Here is an 18,541-nt window from a genome sequence, read left to right as displayed (position 1 = left end):
GTACTGATCCCGAGTTACCTCCTGTATTATACTCCAGAGCTGCACTCACTATTCTGCTTGTGCAGTCGCTGTGTACATACATTACATTACTGATCCTGTACTGATCCTGAGTTACCTCCTGTATTATACTCCAGAGCTGCACTCACTATTCTGCTTGTGCAGTCACTGTGTACATACATTACATTACTGATCCTGTACTGATCCTGAGTTACATCCTGTATTATACTCCAGAGCTGCACTCACTATTCTGCTGGCGCAGTCACTGTGTACATACATTACATTACTGATCCTGTACTGATCCTGAGTTACATCCTGTATTATACTCCAGAGCTGCACTCACTATTCTGCTGGTGCAGTCACTGTGTACTTGCATTACATTACTGATCCTGCACTGATCCTGAGTTCCTGTATTATACTCCAGAGCTGCACTCACTATTCTGCTGGTGCAGTCACTGTGTATATACATTACAATACTGATCCTGAGTTACCTCCTGTATTATACTCCAGAGCTGCACTCACTATTCTGCTCGTGCAGTCACTGTGTACATACATTACATTTCTTATCCTGTATTAATCCTAAGTTAAATCCTGTATTATACTCCAGAGCTGGACTCATTATTCTGCTGGTGCAGTCACTCTGTACACACATTACATTACTGATCCTGTACTGATCCTGAGTTACATCCTGTATTATACTCCAGAGCTGCACTCACTATTCTGCTCGTGCAGTCGCTGTGTACATACATTACATTTCTTATCCTGTATTAATCCTGAGTTAAATCCTGTATTATACTCTAGAGCTGCACTCACTATCCTGCTGGTGCAGTCACTGTGTACATACATTACTTATCCTGTACTGATCCTGAGTTAAATCCTGTATTATACCCCAGAGCTGCACTCACTATTCTGCTGGTGCAGTCACTGTGCACATAAATTACATTAGTGATCCTGAGTTACATCCTGTATTATACTCCAGAGCTGCACTCACTCTTCTGCTGGTGCAGTCACTGTGTACATACATTACATTACTGATCCTGTACTGATCCTGAGTTACATCCTGTATTATACTCTAGAGCTGCACTCACTATTCTGCTGGTGCAGTCACTGTGTACATACATTACATTACTGATCCTGTACTGATCCTGAGTTACATCCTGTATTATACTCCAGAGCTGCACTCACTATTCTGCTGGTGCAGTCACTGTGTACATACATTACATTACTGATCCTGTACTGATCCTGAGTTACATCCTGTAGATCTTTTATTGTAAAAATGAAAAACATAATAATAATAACAGAAACATAACAAAATTAATAACCAGAAAATGAACAGTGTAATGAAACTGGTCCAGCCGCTCCCTCTCTCCTCACACACATATTATACATATATACACAATAATAACTACCTACACCAAGACATCTGGTCCGGTTACCAAACAAATAATAACAATATAATAAACAAAAACCGACAAATTATATACAAACTAATATATACATTCTTTTTTTTTTTTTAAATAAAATAAATACTAGTATACAAATCTATACAAGACAAAACAAAACCCCCCACACTCAAGCCCACCAGTCCCTCCCCGGCACTGACCTGAGAGCTGGTCCTGCGCCATAGGACAGATCAGGCAGTGCCAGTTTTTCACCCAAATAACCAGTGTCCCACAAGATGAACCCACCTCCCCCCTTTTCACACCACCCAACCTAACACCTACACCCAAATCCATATATACAGTATATACAGAAACAAACAATAGAATAACACACAATACAATAACCACAACTGACAAAGCCCAAGTTCGGCGCCTGCAGCCCTACATCACTGTCTACTGATAAAAAACAAAAATCTATGGTGTTAGCAGCAGCCCACCACCAGGAGAGGAGATGACCAGACTAGGGCACACTAAAAGAAAAGCCCCTCCAGAGGAGAGCAGCCCTTCGTGTACCCAGTCTCTCATACTCCATTGAACGCACCTTCACCAAGTCACCGAATATGGTCCTAAACACATCGTCCACTGGGAGGATTTTCCGCTGCGTCGATACTAAGCACCGTGCGTTCCACGTGTGATACCTAACCACTGCGCTAACTAGAAATAAGGTGCAGCGGTCCCGACCACCCAGGTCCCCGAATGCTCCATAGGCCCATTCCGCATAAGCGAGACCGGCCTGCCGGGGCCAGCCAATGGAGGCGCCCACCCTGTTGTACACCTCTGTGTTAAAGGGACAACGAAGCAGGAAGTGGTCCATGCTTTCAAGCATGGTACCACAATGCTCCCGAGGACAGTTCCTGTCCTCAGAGCTCCTACACTTCAGATTGTCCCTCACACACAGTTTCCCATGGAAGCAGCGCCAAGCCAAGTCCCAAACCTTCGAGGGGATTCTGATAGAATTCAAAAGATGCAGACCCACCCCAAGATCCCGACTTGGGCAATCCCTGAGCGCCAGAGGCCTCTGAAAATGGGTCAACAGAACCCTTTTGTCAAGGAGCTTCCTTGGCAGAGTCCTGACCTCCCACATTCCCAGACCCCACCGGCGAATTACCTTCAGAACCATGGTAGCGTAAGCCGGGAGATGTCCATGCGGTGTGCGGAGATCCTTCACTTGCCCTCCTGTCTCCCATTCCTGGAAGAAAGGCTGAAACCATCCCTTACAGGAGAATACCCACGGAGGAGCCCTCTCTTTCCAGAGGTTTGCAATATTGATCTTAATAAAGGTATTCACAAGGAATACCACAGGGTTGACCATACCCAACCCTCATAGTCTCCTCGTATGGTAAGTAACCTCCCTCTTGACCAGGTTCAGTCTATTCCCCCATAACAGTTGGAAAAACAAACTGGAGACCCGAGTCCAGAGAGGCTCTGGCAAGATGCACACACTGCCCAGATAGATCAGCAAAGGGAGCAGGTAAGTTTTGATCAGGTTTACCTTTTCCCTTAGGGTCAAAGACCAACCCTTCCATTGGTTCACCTTCTGAGTGGCGATCTCTAGCCTGCTGTCCCAATTTTGTTTGGGGTAATCCCCCTGGCCAAATTCGATGCCAAGAACTTTTGCAGAGACTTTGGGTTCTGGAAGGGTGTCCGGGAGATCAAAACCAGGATCTCCTCCTCCCAGCCAGAGACTCTCACACTTATCCCGGTTGATCTTAGACCCGGATGCCTCCGAGTAGCGATTTACCTCTGAAATCAGCCATTCTGCCTCCCCATCAGAGGAAACAAAAACGGTGACGTCATCGGCATACGCCACCTCTCTGAGTGGCTTCCGGTGCTGCCCGGTCCATCCCGATCCCAGCCAACGGTCCACGCTCCACGCTACTAAGAAGTGGGTCAATCGCAAACACGTACAGTAGCGGGCTCAAGGGGCAACCCTGGCGAACACCACACCCAACCTCAAAAGAGCTACCAATCCAACCGTTCACAAGCGGGAAACTCTCTGCCCCAGCGTACAAGGTCTTAAGCCAATCAACGAACCCCCCCGGCAGGCCATACCTCAGAAGGACAGACCAGAGGTACTCATGATTAACACGATCAAACGCTTTTGCCTGGTCCAATGACAGCATGTACCCCTTCCAGTGACCAGCCCTACCCTGCTCCACCGCCTCTCGGACACAGAGTACAGCACTAATTGTACTGCGGCCCGGAACCGAGCAATGCTGGGCCCCTGAAAGGAGCTGGGGTGCAAATTTCACCAGCCGATTAAACCGCACCTTTGCCAAAACCTTCCTGTCTGCATTGAGAAGCGCTATGGGATGCCAATTCTCAATGCAAGATGGGTCCTTACCCTTTGACAAGATGATCAGGGCAGACCTCCTCATTGACTTTGGCAGAGTGCCCGAGGAAAGACACTCATTGAATACCTCAGTCAAGAGGGGAACCAAGGCGTCCTTAAAGGTCTTATAGAATTCAGATGTTAAGCCATCTGGACCGGGAGATTTCTTTAGGGCAAGCCCTTCAATCGCCAACTTAACTTCCTCTTCCCTGATCATCTGTCAAAACACCAAGAGAGGGATCTACCCCTGGTTCGGGGACGGCTTCAGCCAGAAAAGCCGACATCTCATCCCAATCCAGATCCCTCTTCCCCAAGAGGTGCGAGTAGAAGGATCTGACGACCTCCAGGATCCCTGATCTGGATCTTTTCAGGGACCCCGCAGTGTCAACCAGTCCTGTAACAACTTTACTGTTCACTGACATCTTGCAGTTTCTGTAAGGGTCGGGCGAGCGGTACTTCCCGTAATCCCTCTCAAAAACCAAAGATGCGTGTCTCTCATACAGACACCTCATTAGCAAAGATTTCACTCTGGAGATCTCCTCGCGGCTACCTCCAGTTGAGACAAGATGCTCGAGTTTCCTCCTCAGGCCCTGATACAGGCGATACCTGTCCAAGCTCCTGAGGCTCGAGAGCTGGCGGAAGAATCTCGCCACCCTTTTCTTAAACATCTCCCACCACTCTGACTTACTACTACAAAGATCCAGTAAGGGTACCTGGCTCTGAAGAAAATCCTCAAAGGACTGTCTTATCTCCGCTTCTTCCAAGAGAGACGAATTGAGCCTCCAAAAGCCTCTTCCCATCCGGGGGGTCTCTGTAACATTCAGGGAAAACAAAATCAAACAGTGATCGGCGAACTCCACCTCAACAACAGTTACTGCTGAAGAGACGGCTTCCTCCTTTAAATAAAACCTGTCTATCCTGGACCTACAGTTACCTCTATGATAGGTGAACCCCTCGTGGCCTGGGGTGTGCCGGATGTCGACATCCACCAGGCGAGCCTCACTAGCTATACTATTAAGGGCGACGCTATCATAAGTCAGCTTGTCTCTGGAACCTCCTCTATCCCGGGGCCTTGTGACAGTGTTGAAGTCCCCTCCAAAGACGACCTGCTGACTCGTAAAAAGGTAGGGCTTGATCCTCGTAAAGAGACACTTCCGGTCCCACTTAGATTGGGGACCATAGATGTTAATGAGCCGGAGCTCTTGTCCCTTCATGAGGACATCTAATATCAGGCACCTCCCCATTTCTAACTCAATAACCCGTCTGCATTCTACCGGTGCGGTAAAAAGGACCGCCACTCCGCTATATGGCTCGGCCGCAAGAGACCAATAGGAGGGCCCGAGTCTCCACTCCCTCTTAGCTATAAACACCTCTGCCATATTTGGCAGCCTGGTCTCTTGCAAAAAGAAAATGTCAGCTTCAACCCGGCTGAGAAAATCAAAGGCCGCAAATCTAGCCATATTTGACTTAATGCTGGCGACATTAATGGATGCCAGCGTCAACGGAGTGGGTACCGCCATCATTGGTGATTGAGTTAGATGACTTTCCTCTTCCCACTCCCCTTATCCTCTGCCTCAGAGGAGGAATCCTTCCCCCTCTTTAATGACACAGAGGTGTCCATTCCAGCATTTTTCCTTCTTTTCTCGTCCTCGTCTCCGGACTCTGGGCCAGTCCCTCCCCCCAAGGACCTTGTATCCCCAGAAGAAGGAGAATCGGCGCCCCCTGTAAGCTCCGCCGGAGCCTCACCCTCAGCCTCCTCCTCAGAGGAAGAGATGTTATCAAGGGCTTGGAACCGGTTAGAAAGACCAACCAGAGGGGAGTCGGTTTTACCTTCCTTGGTCAGAGCGGGAGAAGATGTTTTATCTTCTTTTTCTTCTTTTTGGTGCCGAGCTTACGCTTGTTCTCTAGCCACCGCTTATTATCCTCATCCATACTTTCATAATGGGAGGATTCTGAGGCAGAGGCAGTTTCCTCCCTGTGGATCCTCCTGACCTCCTCATCCAACTCATCATCCCTCGGGGCCTTAGCAGCAAGACTGGCATCCAGGACAAGGACTGCCCCGGTAGTCTGGGGCTCTCCCTGCTCCCTCTCCTGTCTGCGCTTGTCTAGACGCCTCAGCTGGGCAGGCGTCTTTTTATTGCTTTTCTTCCCTGGCCCCTCAGCTCCCCCACCCTTGCTAGTCCCCTCCCCAGCAGAATCGGCCTCACTGCTTTCTCCCACCGGGGTCTCGACTGCATTAGCGAAGGAGCGAGGACAACGGCTGAATGGGTGACCTAACTCAACACACAGGTGGCACCTAATCTCCACACAAGAGGCAGCAAGATGGCCGACACCCCCACACAACGCGCATTTCTGCACAGTGCAGTTTGCACTGAAGTGTGTGGGGTCACCGCACCTGTGACTGAGCATCGGTTGCCCCTGGTAGAAGACCAGGATACGATCCCTACCCAGGAAGGCAGACGATGGAATGTGGGCAACTGTACCACCTGAACGCCTAAGTTTTACCATAAACGTCCAGGCCCCTGACCAGATACCAAACTCGTCGCGGTTTTTCTTTGGCATCTCCACCACCTCTCCATACCGACCAAGCCACGTCATGATGTCATAGCAAGAAAGCGACTCGTTACGAGTCATCACGGTCACTTTCTTGATCTGGTTTTGGCGAGACACTGCCTGAACGGCAAAGTCTCGCCAGCCGGGCTCATTTTTTGCCAACTCATAATTCGTCCAGAAGAGCTCAAGCCCCTCTGGCCGAACAAAGCTGACATCAAACTCAGGCATGGAATAGGGATGTATCAAGGCGTAGATGTCAATCGCCTAGAAGCCCATCCTCAGCAGGAGCTCCACAACTTTAGACCTTGGAGGACATGCATCACTGCCCCTCCACCGAAGACGGACCACATTCCTACGCACACTGCCTGGCCCTGCTGTTGGGAGGGACCACACTGTATCCCCCCCTTTTTGCTCTCGGAAGGCCCCCGAGGCCATGCCTCCTATCCAGAAGGATAGATCAACCTCTCGACTCTCTACCATTAGTGATCTCTCCCCCTTCTTTAGAGCCTCCAGAAGGCGCCGTTGCAACATGCCGTTCCCAAAGCCCGGAGACGAGGAGGATGCTCTATTTTCCCCGGAGGTGACACTGGCATAACTCTGGACAGGTGTTGCCACCCCCGGGGGGACAACCGGACCAGTGACCACATCAGCCCCAGCAGCATCACCATTACCCACCTCCATCTCACCCTCCACCAAACCAGCAACCACACCACTAGACAATGAATTAGCCTCATTCACCCCCACCACCACATTCATTCCTGCTGGACCAGTAAAAATGGCGGATGACATTTTGACCTCCGCATCAGGCACAAGGAGCTCAGTCACCTCCATGGAACTGGAGGCGACCTCACCCCCGGTCTTGTGTGCCCTCCACATAATCGGTTGGTAATTTCCGCTGTTTGGCATTCGGTATAATATGCCGCTGATCTTTAGCTGCTGTTAGGCGCCGCTGATCTTTAGCATCAGGATCTTCCGGACCAGCGACGCCAACACAAAATAGCACTTTCGTGGGAGGACCGGAACGCTCAGCCCCGACAGCCCCCTCACACTGCCGCCACTTCTCAACTAAGTGATCAGCGGCAACAGCATTCAGAGTCGCCGAGGCTACCGGAGCTGCCCCCGACACCGGGCTGCTCCCCGCTCCCACTGAGGAGCGCACCACAGCATCGTGGCCTGATGGAACGCCCGCCGCCGGGCCGCCCTCACTGTCCAGCCTCTCGGCTGATGCACCTCCTGCTGCGTCCCCGCTACTACAAGCAGAGACTGAGCTCTACGCCTCACTACCACGCTCTGTAATCTCCCCGCGCCTTTGCACCGGATCCACAGCAGAATCCGGGCTGGGTTGGGCAACGGGGCTTATACAGCGAGCTGAGCCTGCCGCCGACTCAGGGGGTACAGGGAGGGGGGCATGGACATAGCTTACCGCTTCCTGCAGCTTTGGCTTGGTCTTCTTTGCCTTTTTGTGGCCCCCAGGTGCCTCTTCTGGTAGATCGTCACCAAGATGGAAGTTTTGGAGGCACACTGGGGACTCCAGGAGCTTTATCTCGGCCATTAGCGCCCCTCCCTGGCCGCTGCTGTCACTGTCCTCCCCAGAGCCGGCAGAACTGCGACCGGATGTCACTGTCGCCTGTCCTGCAGGGAGCTCGCTGCACGTGGCCTGCGGGTGACTTTGCAGGCTGCCAGGTGGGGCTTTCTGTTGGTCATCATCACTCTCATCATCCACCTGGCTCTCAGGCTGCCCCATTTGCCTTTGCTCTCTGGTATCAGCCATTTCTCTGTAGCGGTCTTCATTTATTAGCTTTTCCTTGAATGGACCACTATGCTCTCTGATGTCAGCTTTCCTAAGTTCCAGGAGATGAATTTCACTGGTCAGTCGCTTTACCTCGGCTTGGAGTTTTGTCTTCCTCGGTTTGGAGGCCCTTGCAGCTTCTGCGCTTGTGCAGCGCAGCTCCTCCCGAAGTCTCCTGACAAGCTTACTGGCATCTTCATACTCACGGAGGTGGATCATGACCCGGGAGGCATAGGTGGACACAGACTCCCGGGGTCCCTGCAGCGCCCAACCCCCCCTCAGGGAGGTCGGCCTCACCTCCGTGAGCACTCAGCTTCCCTCCGGAAGGAGCGCCATCATGCACGCCGCTGTCAGGCTTTTCCTCCATGCTGGAAGCCTTGCGGCTTCTAGGGGTCTCCACAATCCCGGGGGGAAGTAGGAGCCACATTGCTGCGACTCCTGGTGGAGCGTCTCACCCCCGAGTCCTCTGATGTGCAGGCCGGTTGCTGGTTTCTTCTGCCCCCCGCCGGCCTGGTTCGGGAAGCAGAAGCCTGGGGCTTGGCTCCCTCACTCATCCCAGAAACCCGCTCCCTCCCTGGGTAAGAGAGAGAGCAGGTCCACAGGTGGAGAGGTGTTGGTTTCTCAGAGATCAGGAGCACACAGCAGGATCTGCAGCCACCACACCCGCAATCACCACACTGACTAGCAGCTGATCAGAGCTGCACCCAGTATGCTGCTGGTGGAGTCACTGTGTACATACATTACTGATCCTGTACTGATCCTGAGTTACATCCTGTATTATATCCCAGAGCTGCACTCACTATTCTGCTGGTGCAGTCACTGTGTACATACATTACATTACTGATCCTGTACTGATCCTGAGTTACATCCTGTATTATACTCCAGAGCTGCACTAACTATTCTGCTGGTGCAGTCACTGTGTACATACATTACATTACTGATACTGTACTGATCCTGAGTTACATCTTGTATTATACTCCAGAGCTGCACTCACTATTCTGCTGGTGCAGTCACTGTGTACATACATTACATTACAGATCCTGTACTGATCCTGAGTTACATCCTGTATTATACTCCAGAGCTGCACTCACTATTCTGCTGGTGCAGTCACTGTGTACATACATTACATCACTGATCCTGTACTGATCCTGAGTTACATCTTGTATTCTACAAAGCGGCATTAGTACTGGAAACTAGAAAAATACTAAGGGATGGGTATACACTACAGTATTGGGTCAGTTGACTGATCCTTACCTTTGCAATATGTGGCTATTCATCCGCTTTCTTGTTAGGGTGAGCAATAATAAACTCAAATGTTTTTAATGCTCAGATCCATCACAACACCAGTCTACTTATCATTATACCTTTTATTTTACATTTTAACCTATTTTAATGTCTTAGTTGCCATTTGAAATTCTGCAGGCTTTAGAGCTGAAGTCTCCCGGCATTCCATGGTGATTCTGCTTTAGAACAAATCGTGTTTGTTTTATTTATTTTTTTTATTTTTCTCTGAACCCACTGCTGTTAGGGCGATTTCCGCCTGTCCATTCTAAACGACAATCGTCAGAATTATGAATTCAGCTTTGGAGTATAATAAAGGCGAAGGATAAGTACAAAATAAGTAACATCATGAATTTACAAAAGTTGCTCAAAAGTGCTTCCAGGTGGACTTGTCGCTTAACCTCGTCTGCTTTCAGATTTCAAGGGTTTACAAGTGGCACTTAGTAACGAAGCTGATGTTGAATTCCGGATATCAGGAGAATACCGGCACGACTGTATCAAGCCAACACAAATACTAAAAGTGAATAATACTTTAAATAATGCATATTAATCACCCATGTGTGCTTCTAGCGATGACAGTAATTTTAATTTGCTGCTTAAATTCGACCAAACACTATTCACGACTTGAAAATAATAAATACCTTACACTCCCTACGAAATGACAATTTTGATGCATTTAATTATCACAATCCTGACTGTGCCTCTGTTATTCCTCCCGCAAATTAAAAACTCCATTCCCCTTGTGAAATAGGGGCGTGTCTCTCAGCAGTCAGCACTGATTGGTGCCTGTGTGCCTGCACACTATAAAATTGGCCAATCAGTGACTTTCTAGTAGGAATAACAACAGAAACGGTACAATGCAGAGTTCTAAGAAAGAAGCTACAGATTACAGTTATTTCAGGAGTGGTGAATGTTCTGCACCTCAGCAATTAAATGTAGGGAGTGCAATAAAAGATTTAGATTCTTGAAAGACGCAGACACATTACGATGCACGATATGTGTCACAGCAAAATTTGCTTCATAGACCCAGCTGAAAATGTAAGAAAAGAAAAAAACTTCAGTGCTTGAGCTTTTCCTGCGAGAAATGTAATTGGCACTGTCCGAGGGACTTGCTAATAGTTGTGGTAGAGGAGCTTTTCACACCTGCAAATTACTATCATAGGTTTCAATCATCAGGCAGTGGTAAAAAAATAAAAAACGCGACTAGAGGCGTCAGCAAGCCTCTACTACCCGGAGATTCATCTGCACATCAATTTATACCGGAGCAATTTCATATACATCAAACACCAAAGGAGATGACGGGGACAGGGAGGGAGGAAGGATACACCTGTCAATAAACTCTGCATAAGTCAATTATTACAAAAGTCGGCAAAGTTCAATCCCAATTACTATATCCATCGCTGCAGAGGAGGACGACTGTGGCTTTTTTTTTTGTTCAGCTGGAACCCTCCATTTGCCACCATGTATAACTTATTACTAGTGATGAGCGAGCATGCTCGTTACTCGAGATTTACGAGCATGCTCGGGTGTTTTCCGAGTATCTTCAGCGTGCTCGGGTGTTATGTTTCTTAGGCATTCCTCACATGTATTAAAACTGTCAAACCGTCGCAAATCATGCCCACGGAGTGACTCAAACATACCACCCGAGCATGCTGAAAATTCTCGGCGAGCACCCGAGCATGCTCGCCGAAAGGGTTAATAGAGCATACTCGCTCATCACTACTTATTACCCATCATTCATATAGAGGACACGTGTCCTGCCATCCTACTAATTGGGCTTAAAACATAAAGGGATCCTACTTTTTTTTATTTTTTTTATAGTATTATTTTTGTTTGTAAGGTCCTCCGAAAATTTTGTTTACATTTTTTTATTTTTTGGAGCTATCAACTGTCATTTGCAACTGTCATTTCTCTGCAGCACCCCCGGAGGAGGTATAAAGCATTGCATAATTTTAGTAATCCATTTATACCAGAGTTGCAAATTGTGTGAAATTTGCGTTTCATGTGCACATCACACTTTCTAAAAATTGGAAAATTAGGGATTGGTTTACCGGGTTCAACCTTTGGATTGAAGCAAGAATGTTCCTATTCAGTGATGGCGAGCAGAGATCTTGAAAGAAGACTGTATTGAAGCTATTTTTTTTAGTTATTGTTACTTCATTATTAGAATCCTTCTATCCATAATTTTTTCTTCTCTCCAGTGAACGGAGCCGGTCTTGCCATGGCTACATGTGACATCATCGATCTTCACGGCGGTAAACCGGCAAACTTCCTCGATCTTGGAGGTGGTGTAAAGGAGTCTCAGGTGTATCAGGCCTTCAAGCTGCTCACTGCTGACCCCAAGGTAGGGACTAGGGACATCCATTACGTTAATTTTGGTTACTAATATGTCTATGGGACCATAGGGCATATAGGAGGCCAGACCGATCCATTGATGGCTGCTGAGGCTGGGTGACATGAAAAAGAAACTTAATGTGTCATGCAGTGACCTAAACTATAGAGAGAAAACCAAAAGGAAGGTGAAAGTGGAATCTCTCAGTCTTTAGAAAGTATTGTAAAATTAAAAATAATTGCACTGGCTTTGATAATTGTCCCCCAAATGCATCAGTTCTGCTTTGAGTGTCCCTTTAATGGCTTAAAAGGTTTGTGTGAGATTAGGAAAACCTGTCTGCTCTCTTCCAGAAACCGTGCCATGCAAGTGCACAGGTGGTGTCTGGTATTTCAGCTGCAATCAGACCACTTGGATCAGGCTCATTGCAATACCAGAAGCAACCCAAGGGGGCACTTATTTGGCTGAAAGCATCTGTTTTTGCTTGTCTCAAGCAGATGTTTAATGGGATAATAATGGACACTCAAACAAGGTTATTCACGGATTTGTGGGTGCCATAAAGTCTTTTTCACTTTCCATAATGTGTAGACTTTTTTTGCTTATGATATTTTACTTAAGAAAGTCAAACTTTACACTTTGGGATTTTATTTTTTTTTTGCAACGGTAAAAATAACCCTGATGCGCAACGACACCGGAGAATCCAAAACCCGGCAAACCTTTACATACTGATCTGCCTTCCGTTATCGTGTAAAAACGGTGCCTAGGAGTCTGGATCGTACTTGTAATTGGTCCCAGTGTGCGGTGTAATTGATTATGAGTGGTGTACAGATAAATCATCTCACAGAGTTACAGAAGAAATAAAGCATTAGTCTAATTAGTGGCCCATCTATGCAGAAAACTAGAATTTACAACACGTCCTGTGACTTGCAGTTGTCCTGTGATGAATGGTGTGCGGTGCAGCAGTTTACATGTCTGGGGCTTTATGGTGAATTCCAATCTCTCTGTGTGATACATTGTTATCCATTGTTTCCCATCAAACCGGATATCATATATTGTCTTATGTAAACCATACAATTAATAATGCAGATACATACAATTAATAATTAGTGGCTTAACATGGTTCTCAGGGCTTTAATAAGTGTATGTAAATTGTTTACTAGCAGTTAAAGTAGTCATCAATGTACTGTCTGTAGCTGGGTCGCCTCAGTAGGTTAATCAAGTGGTCATGTTTTCTGGTGTTTAAACCCCACATTATGTAAGATCTCTTCTTCTAGGCATGTGCATCGTCAGCACCTATAGTACAGCAACTGTGCTATGGAGAGATTGTGTTTCACATGCTAGGCAGCTGAATAGTAGAGCAGACAGGATAGTAATGAGGTAGTTGGGTCGCCTTATTAGGCCAATCACGTGATAGTGTTTCTGGTGCTTAAGCCCTTCGATTGTGTGACATCCCATCCTCTACACATGTACAGCAACTCACTCATCACATGATACCTATATCTACTGCTCTCCGAGTCTCACCATCTATGGAGGGATTGTGTTTCACATGCTGGGCAGCAGAATTGCAGAACGGACAGGTAGTAGTTAGATAGCTGGGTTATGTTAGTAGGCCAATCATGTTTCTGGTATTTCACCCCCCACCGATAGAGGATGTCACGCAAAACATGTATAACAGCTCGTACACACATTGCTACTCCTTTCTACTGCTCTCCGACTCTCACCATCTATGGAGGGATTGTGTTTCACATGCTAGGCAGCAGAGAATAGCAGAGCATACAGGATAATAATGAGGTAGTTGGGTCGCCTTATTAGGCCATTCACGTGATCATGTTTCTGGTGCTTAACCCCTTCTGATTGTGTGATGTCCCATCATCTGCACATGTACAGCAACTCACTCATCACATGCTACCTATATTTACTGCTCTCTGACTCTCACCGTCCATGGAGTGATTGTGTTTCACATGCTGGACAGCAGAGCGGACAGGTAATATTTGCAGCTTGTAACAGAGAGACATGGAGACCGCAGTAAAAAAAAAAAAAAAAGCAAGATCTGTATGATTTTAGAGATAATATGGGAACTGTAGTCATACATGTTGGATACCCCACCCATAGCATCAATACAAAAGGACTGCGCTAAACTTAGAAAAATAAGTACTTCTATGGTGTTGGCTTCTCGTGGGTATTCAGCCATATACAGGGGCTTTACTGTGTTTTTAAGAATCTTGGAAAACACCTTTAAATAAATTAATTGCTTTATTTTCACATTGTAAGCAGCACTAACCCGACCTTAACGAGGAGCCCCCCTTCCTTCTCCGATCGATGATCACTTTTCTCAGTGTATGTGTAGCAATTACCTGATAATACTTATTTTTTTCCTCATTAGTCGATTAGATTATTGCAGTTTTACAATTATTCTGTTCTGGTTACAATAGAAATCAGTCGCTCGTGTACAGACGTCCTGGTTATGCACGGCAGTCAATTAAAGAAAGCTGCAGTATAAAGCATGTCGGATGGATGGATGAATTTAATAATTCTAATACCTAGATATTCCTATGGGGCCCCAAGGTTTTGATGTATCTAAGTAGGTATCGTGAGGACTAGGTCCAACGATGAAGGGCCTTCTTGGTGGTGAATTCCAACTTGATCTACCCAAGGAGTAAAAAATGCTAACAAGTCCAAGGCACGGCAGTATATTGGGATTGAGAGGTGGTGGGGTTATTGTCCCGCCATACACATTACATACAAGTCAACCAATATTGCCGTTCGTCGGCTAGATCACTGAAACCAAACTATCATTTAGATGAGTGTTTCCCAAACCCCATCCTCACGGCCCCCCACAGGTCATGTTTTCATGATCTCCTTAGTATTACACAGGTGATTGAAGTATCATCAAGGCATCAGGAATTCTCTCACCTGTGCAATACTAAGGAGATCCTGAAAACATGACCTGTGGGGGGCCGTGAGGATGGGGTTTGGGAAACTGATTTAGATCGATGACCGACCAATGAACATTCGTCATCGTTGAAAACACAGATTGTCCATATTGGATTTTTTCAGCCAATTATAAGCACTGACTGCATCATCGGTCGAATAAATCCAACAGTCTGAAAAAAAAATGTTTTTTTGCAAATGTATGACCTATGAACGATTGTATGTCGGCCCATTTCTACTTAAGGAAGGTTCAGATATCCCCATACACAGCTGGGAGTGGCCAACAATCTGTATTGTGGCGTCTCTGCTCTCCCCTTACAGATGGTGTCTCAGAGGAGGTAAAAGTTAGACAGACTGACTGACCCTTAATGCCTACCCCGTATTTAAGAGAAAAGATGCTACCAAAGGTGTTTGGCATCAGCTGCTTACCCTGCTCACTTTTGAAAACACATGTACGTTCGACCGAGCTTGATGGGGGAGTCAGGAGAGAATGAGTGTTTGGCCATCAGGTTTTGACTTTAACTTTTTGGCACTATTGACCCTGGGATAATTGTTTTACATGGAGACTTGCTCTTAAAGGGAATCTGTCACCAGGTTTTTGCTACCTAATTTGAGAACAACATCATGTAGAGGCAGAGACTGTGATTCCAGCGATATGTCACTTACTGGGCTGCTTGTTGTGGTTTCAATAAAATAAGTATTTTATCGGCAAGAAATTATCATTAGAGGACTAGTTGTCTCGTGCCATGAAGTCCTCCTGCTCTCTGTAACCCCGCCCCACCACTGCCAGTCAGTGGTGTGGGCGGGGTTATATAGAGCTCAGCAGCTGCTGCAAATAAAACAGGGATTGTATTAAAACTACAGCAAGCAGCCCGGTAAGTGATATATCACTGGAATCAGGAACTCTGTCCCTACATCATGATGCTCTCAGATTACATAGCGGAAGAATTGTGACAGATTCACTTTAAATTACCCGATATAATAAAGCAATATAGTCAATGATTGAGATAAATATATTAGTCTTGCTTTAGGCTTTTCTTTCTCAAGGAGTTAACTTTTATTTCTTGCAAAAGAGCCTATTTTGTTTCCTACCGTCACGTAGGTCATGTCTCGTGGTCTAATCCCAAGAAATCCAGCGTCCCTGCTATCTGCCGCTAATAGAATTACATTTCCTGAATGGTGGCGGTGTCAGAGCCTGCCCGGCACTGGTGTTCTTGTCAGCCTCCCGCCTATGTATCTGAATTCTCTGCATTATCTGCAGCTAGCACGGGTGGAATCCAGCGAGAGGCGAGGGCTCTGTCTGGCGGTCTCAATCCTCCCTGAGGCTTTTCGCCCTCTCCTAGGTTAATTATTTTATTTTCAGCTTATCAGGGAGTTATTTTCTCTTCCTCCCTATTAATCGCTATCACAAGCGCTGCACCTTTTCCCTGGCTTCTCTCCTCAATTAAAACAAAAGACTAAATTGTTTCTGAGCAAACATCTGTGGCAGCGTCAGAATAATTGGAGACCGTAACGTACTTCTGTAAACAGCCTGTAATTAACACATTTAAAAACTGAACTCGTTATACAGAAGGTTAAATGCACTTATTGAATTTCTCCGGCGTGTAGCGAGCTGCTTTCGAACTCTGGTGGGTTTCACTAACAGCAAAAAAAAAAAAAGCCCTGAAACGTCCTAATCACTCACATAGTCCACGTTTAGGGTTGACTCTGACTTGGGAAAATCATTTAAATGTTCATAGATTAGAAGTTGATGAGACTCGTCCTGTCAAAATTGCATGGAAAGATGATGTAGACTAAAATTGTTCTCAATGGTTTAAAGGGGTGGTACACCAGCCCAAACAATGTTGGCACCCCTCCAGTGAATAGGAGATAACTTTTAGATCAGTGATTTTCCTTGTTCTCCTCTAGCTTAAAGTCTGCATCAGGTTGCCCTAGAAGCCTGCTAACCAATCACATCTGTGATATTTAAGATATACAAAAATTGCAGAGAGCTCAGCTAACTTCATCAGTGGCATAGGCTTGAATGGTGCATGCAGTGCTCCCTGCCTCACCATTCTACCTTTCCTGATTGTGGTCTCGTGGCCAGAAAGTTTCCTGTTCTGTCATCGGTGGAAATTACAATGGCTAAGTCAGCCCCCTTCTCTATCGCTACATTGTCTAAAACCCAGCAAGGCTTCGCTATTAAAGTTGAGCAAAACATTCGGAGGACTTTGGTCCAGTGGCTACGTTGCTAGTTTGTGGCCTCCTGACCAGAGCTCTTTGAAACTTCCCTGGTGACTCTTCTGATTACAACGCCCTGCAACATCGTCTCAGTGCCTTGGAGCATGGGCCGGTCGGGGCCGCGCCTTGGAGCATGGGCCGGTCGGGGCCGCGCCTTGGAGCATGGGCCGGTCGGGGCCGCGCCTTGTAGCATGGGCCGGTCGGGGCCGCGCCTTGGAGCATGGGCCGGTCGGGGCCGCGCCTTGGAGCATGGGCCGGTTGGGGCCGCGCCTTGGAGCATGGGCCGGTTGGGGCCGCGCCTTGGAGCATGGGCCGGTTGGGGCCGCGCCTTGGAGCATGGGCCGGTTGGGGCCGCGCCTTGGAGCATGGGCCGGTTGGGGCCGCGCCTTGGAGCATGGGCCGGTTGGGGCCGCGCCTTGGAGCATGGGCCGGTTGGGGCCGCGCCTTGGAGCATGGGCCGGTTGGGGCCGCGCCTTGGAGCATGGGCCGGTTGGGGCCGCGCCTTGGAGCATGGGCCGGTTGGGGCCGCGCCTTGGAGCATGGGCCGGTTGGGGCCGCGCCTTGGAGCATGGGCCGGTTGGGGCCGCGCCTTGGAGCATGGGCCGGTCGGGGCCGCGCCTTGGAGCATGGGCCGGTCGGGGCCGCGCCTTGGAGCATGGGCCGGTCGGGGCCGCGCCTTGGAGCATGGGCGAGGCCCCTTTCAAATGCAGCACTGATGACTCACTCAAAACAGGAAACGCTTTCTTACATCAAGCACTCGGTTGGAAGTAGAGTTGACAGGATCACGTGTGAAATGAGGACGTCAGTACAGTTTTGGAAGCACGCATATGTAAGCAGAATTATAGAATAGTGTCAAATATTGATGGATTTTTTGCCTTTTTAATTTGTGTTACTTAAGTAATTTATTTGAATCACAATCCCTCTGTACATACAAAGCTGCAATAATCTAACCCCACCGCCTTTATTTCCCCTTCCATTATGTATCACAGCCTGTAATCAATAGCGCGTGCTGTAATTTTTTTCTCCGTGTACTGCAATCATGCTCGCAGATCTACACAGGTTGTCTAATTCTTTCTTTCCCTCTGTACAGATACCCCGGAATCTAGCTTTCACCGAAGAATTGTAACCTGTTATTGTTCTTGGAGCATTTAATCCCTCTAAACCATGTTCTCCTCCCTCCCTACCCCCAATCTTCTTCTTCTTTCCTTCGTCTGTGAGCATTTGGCTATGATTTAATTTACTCTCCTCGCTTGTTATAAAATACAACCTTCAGATGGTGTGTGGGCCGATGGAATACTGTTCGCTAATCCGTCTTTTATTTTATGTTGAGCAAAATAATGGCATTTATCAAAACCATAATGAGAATTAAGCTTCAAATCGGGTCAAGAGGCTCCAGGCGAGCGGTTAGCTTTTTCATGGTCCTTGCCTCTTATGGCGCTTTTTCGCTATTCTAGGGGATCACTTGCCATAACTTTTGTTAATCTCGCTACAATACATGCTTATCATAGATTAGGAGGATATTGGTCGGTAATAGCTGTTGAATGACTTTTAAAATAATAGTTTAACTTCTCTGACTTTATATGGTATTGACTCTTACAGTTGCAATCAAAATTATTCAACCCCATAACACAAATTTAACTTTCTTGTTTTAGGACCCAACCGTTTTT

General features: G+C 47.3%; 1 protein-coding gene across 1 annotated transcript in view; it reads left to right on the top strand.

Moving 5' to 3' along the window:
- The window catches only part of SUCLG2 (succinate-CoA ligase GDP-forming subunit beta), a 214,270-nt gene that overhangs the window by 107,823 nt on the left and 87,906 nt on the right, over positions 1-18,541 (top strand). The window contains exon 9 of the mRNA XM_073644709.1: positions 11,596-11,738. Coding sequence (XP_073500810.1) covers positions 11,596-11,738 — 143 coding nt within the window. The remainder of the gene's footprint in view (positions 1-11,595; positions 11,739-18,541) is intronic.

Source organism: Phyllobates terribilis, unplaced genomic scaffold, assembly GCF_046119375.1.
Source record: "Phyllobates terribilis strain yellow unplaced genomic scaffold, ASM4611937v1 Scaffold_8__6_contigs__length_399053987, whole genome shotgun sequence".
NCBI lineage: Eukaryota > Metazoa > Chordata > Amphibia > Anura > Dendrobatidae > Phyllobates > Phyllobates terribilis.
This window is presented reverse-complemented; position numbering and strand designations above follow the sequence as displayed.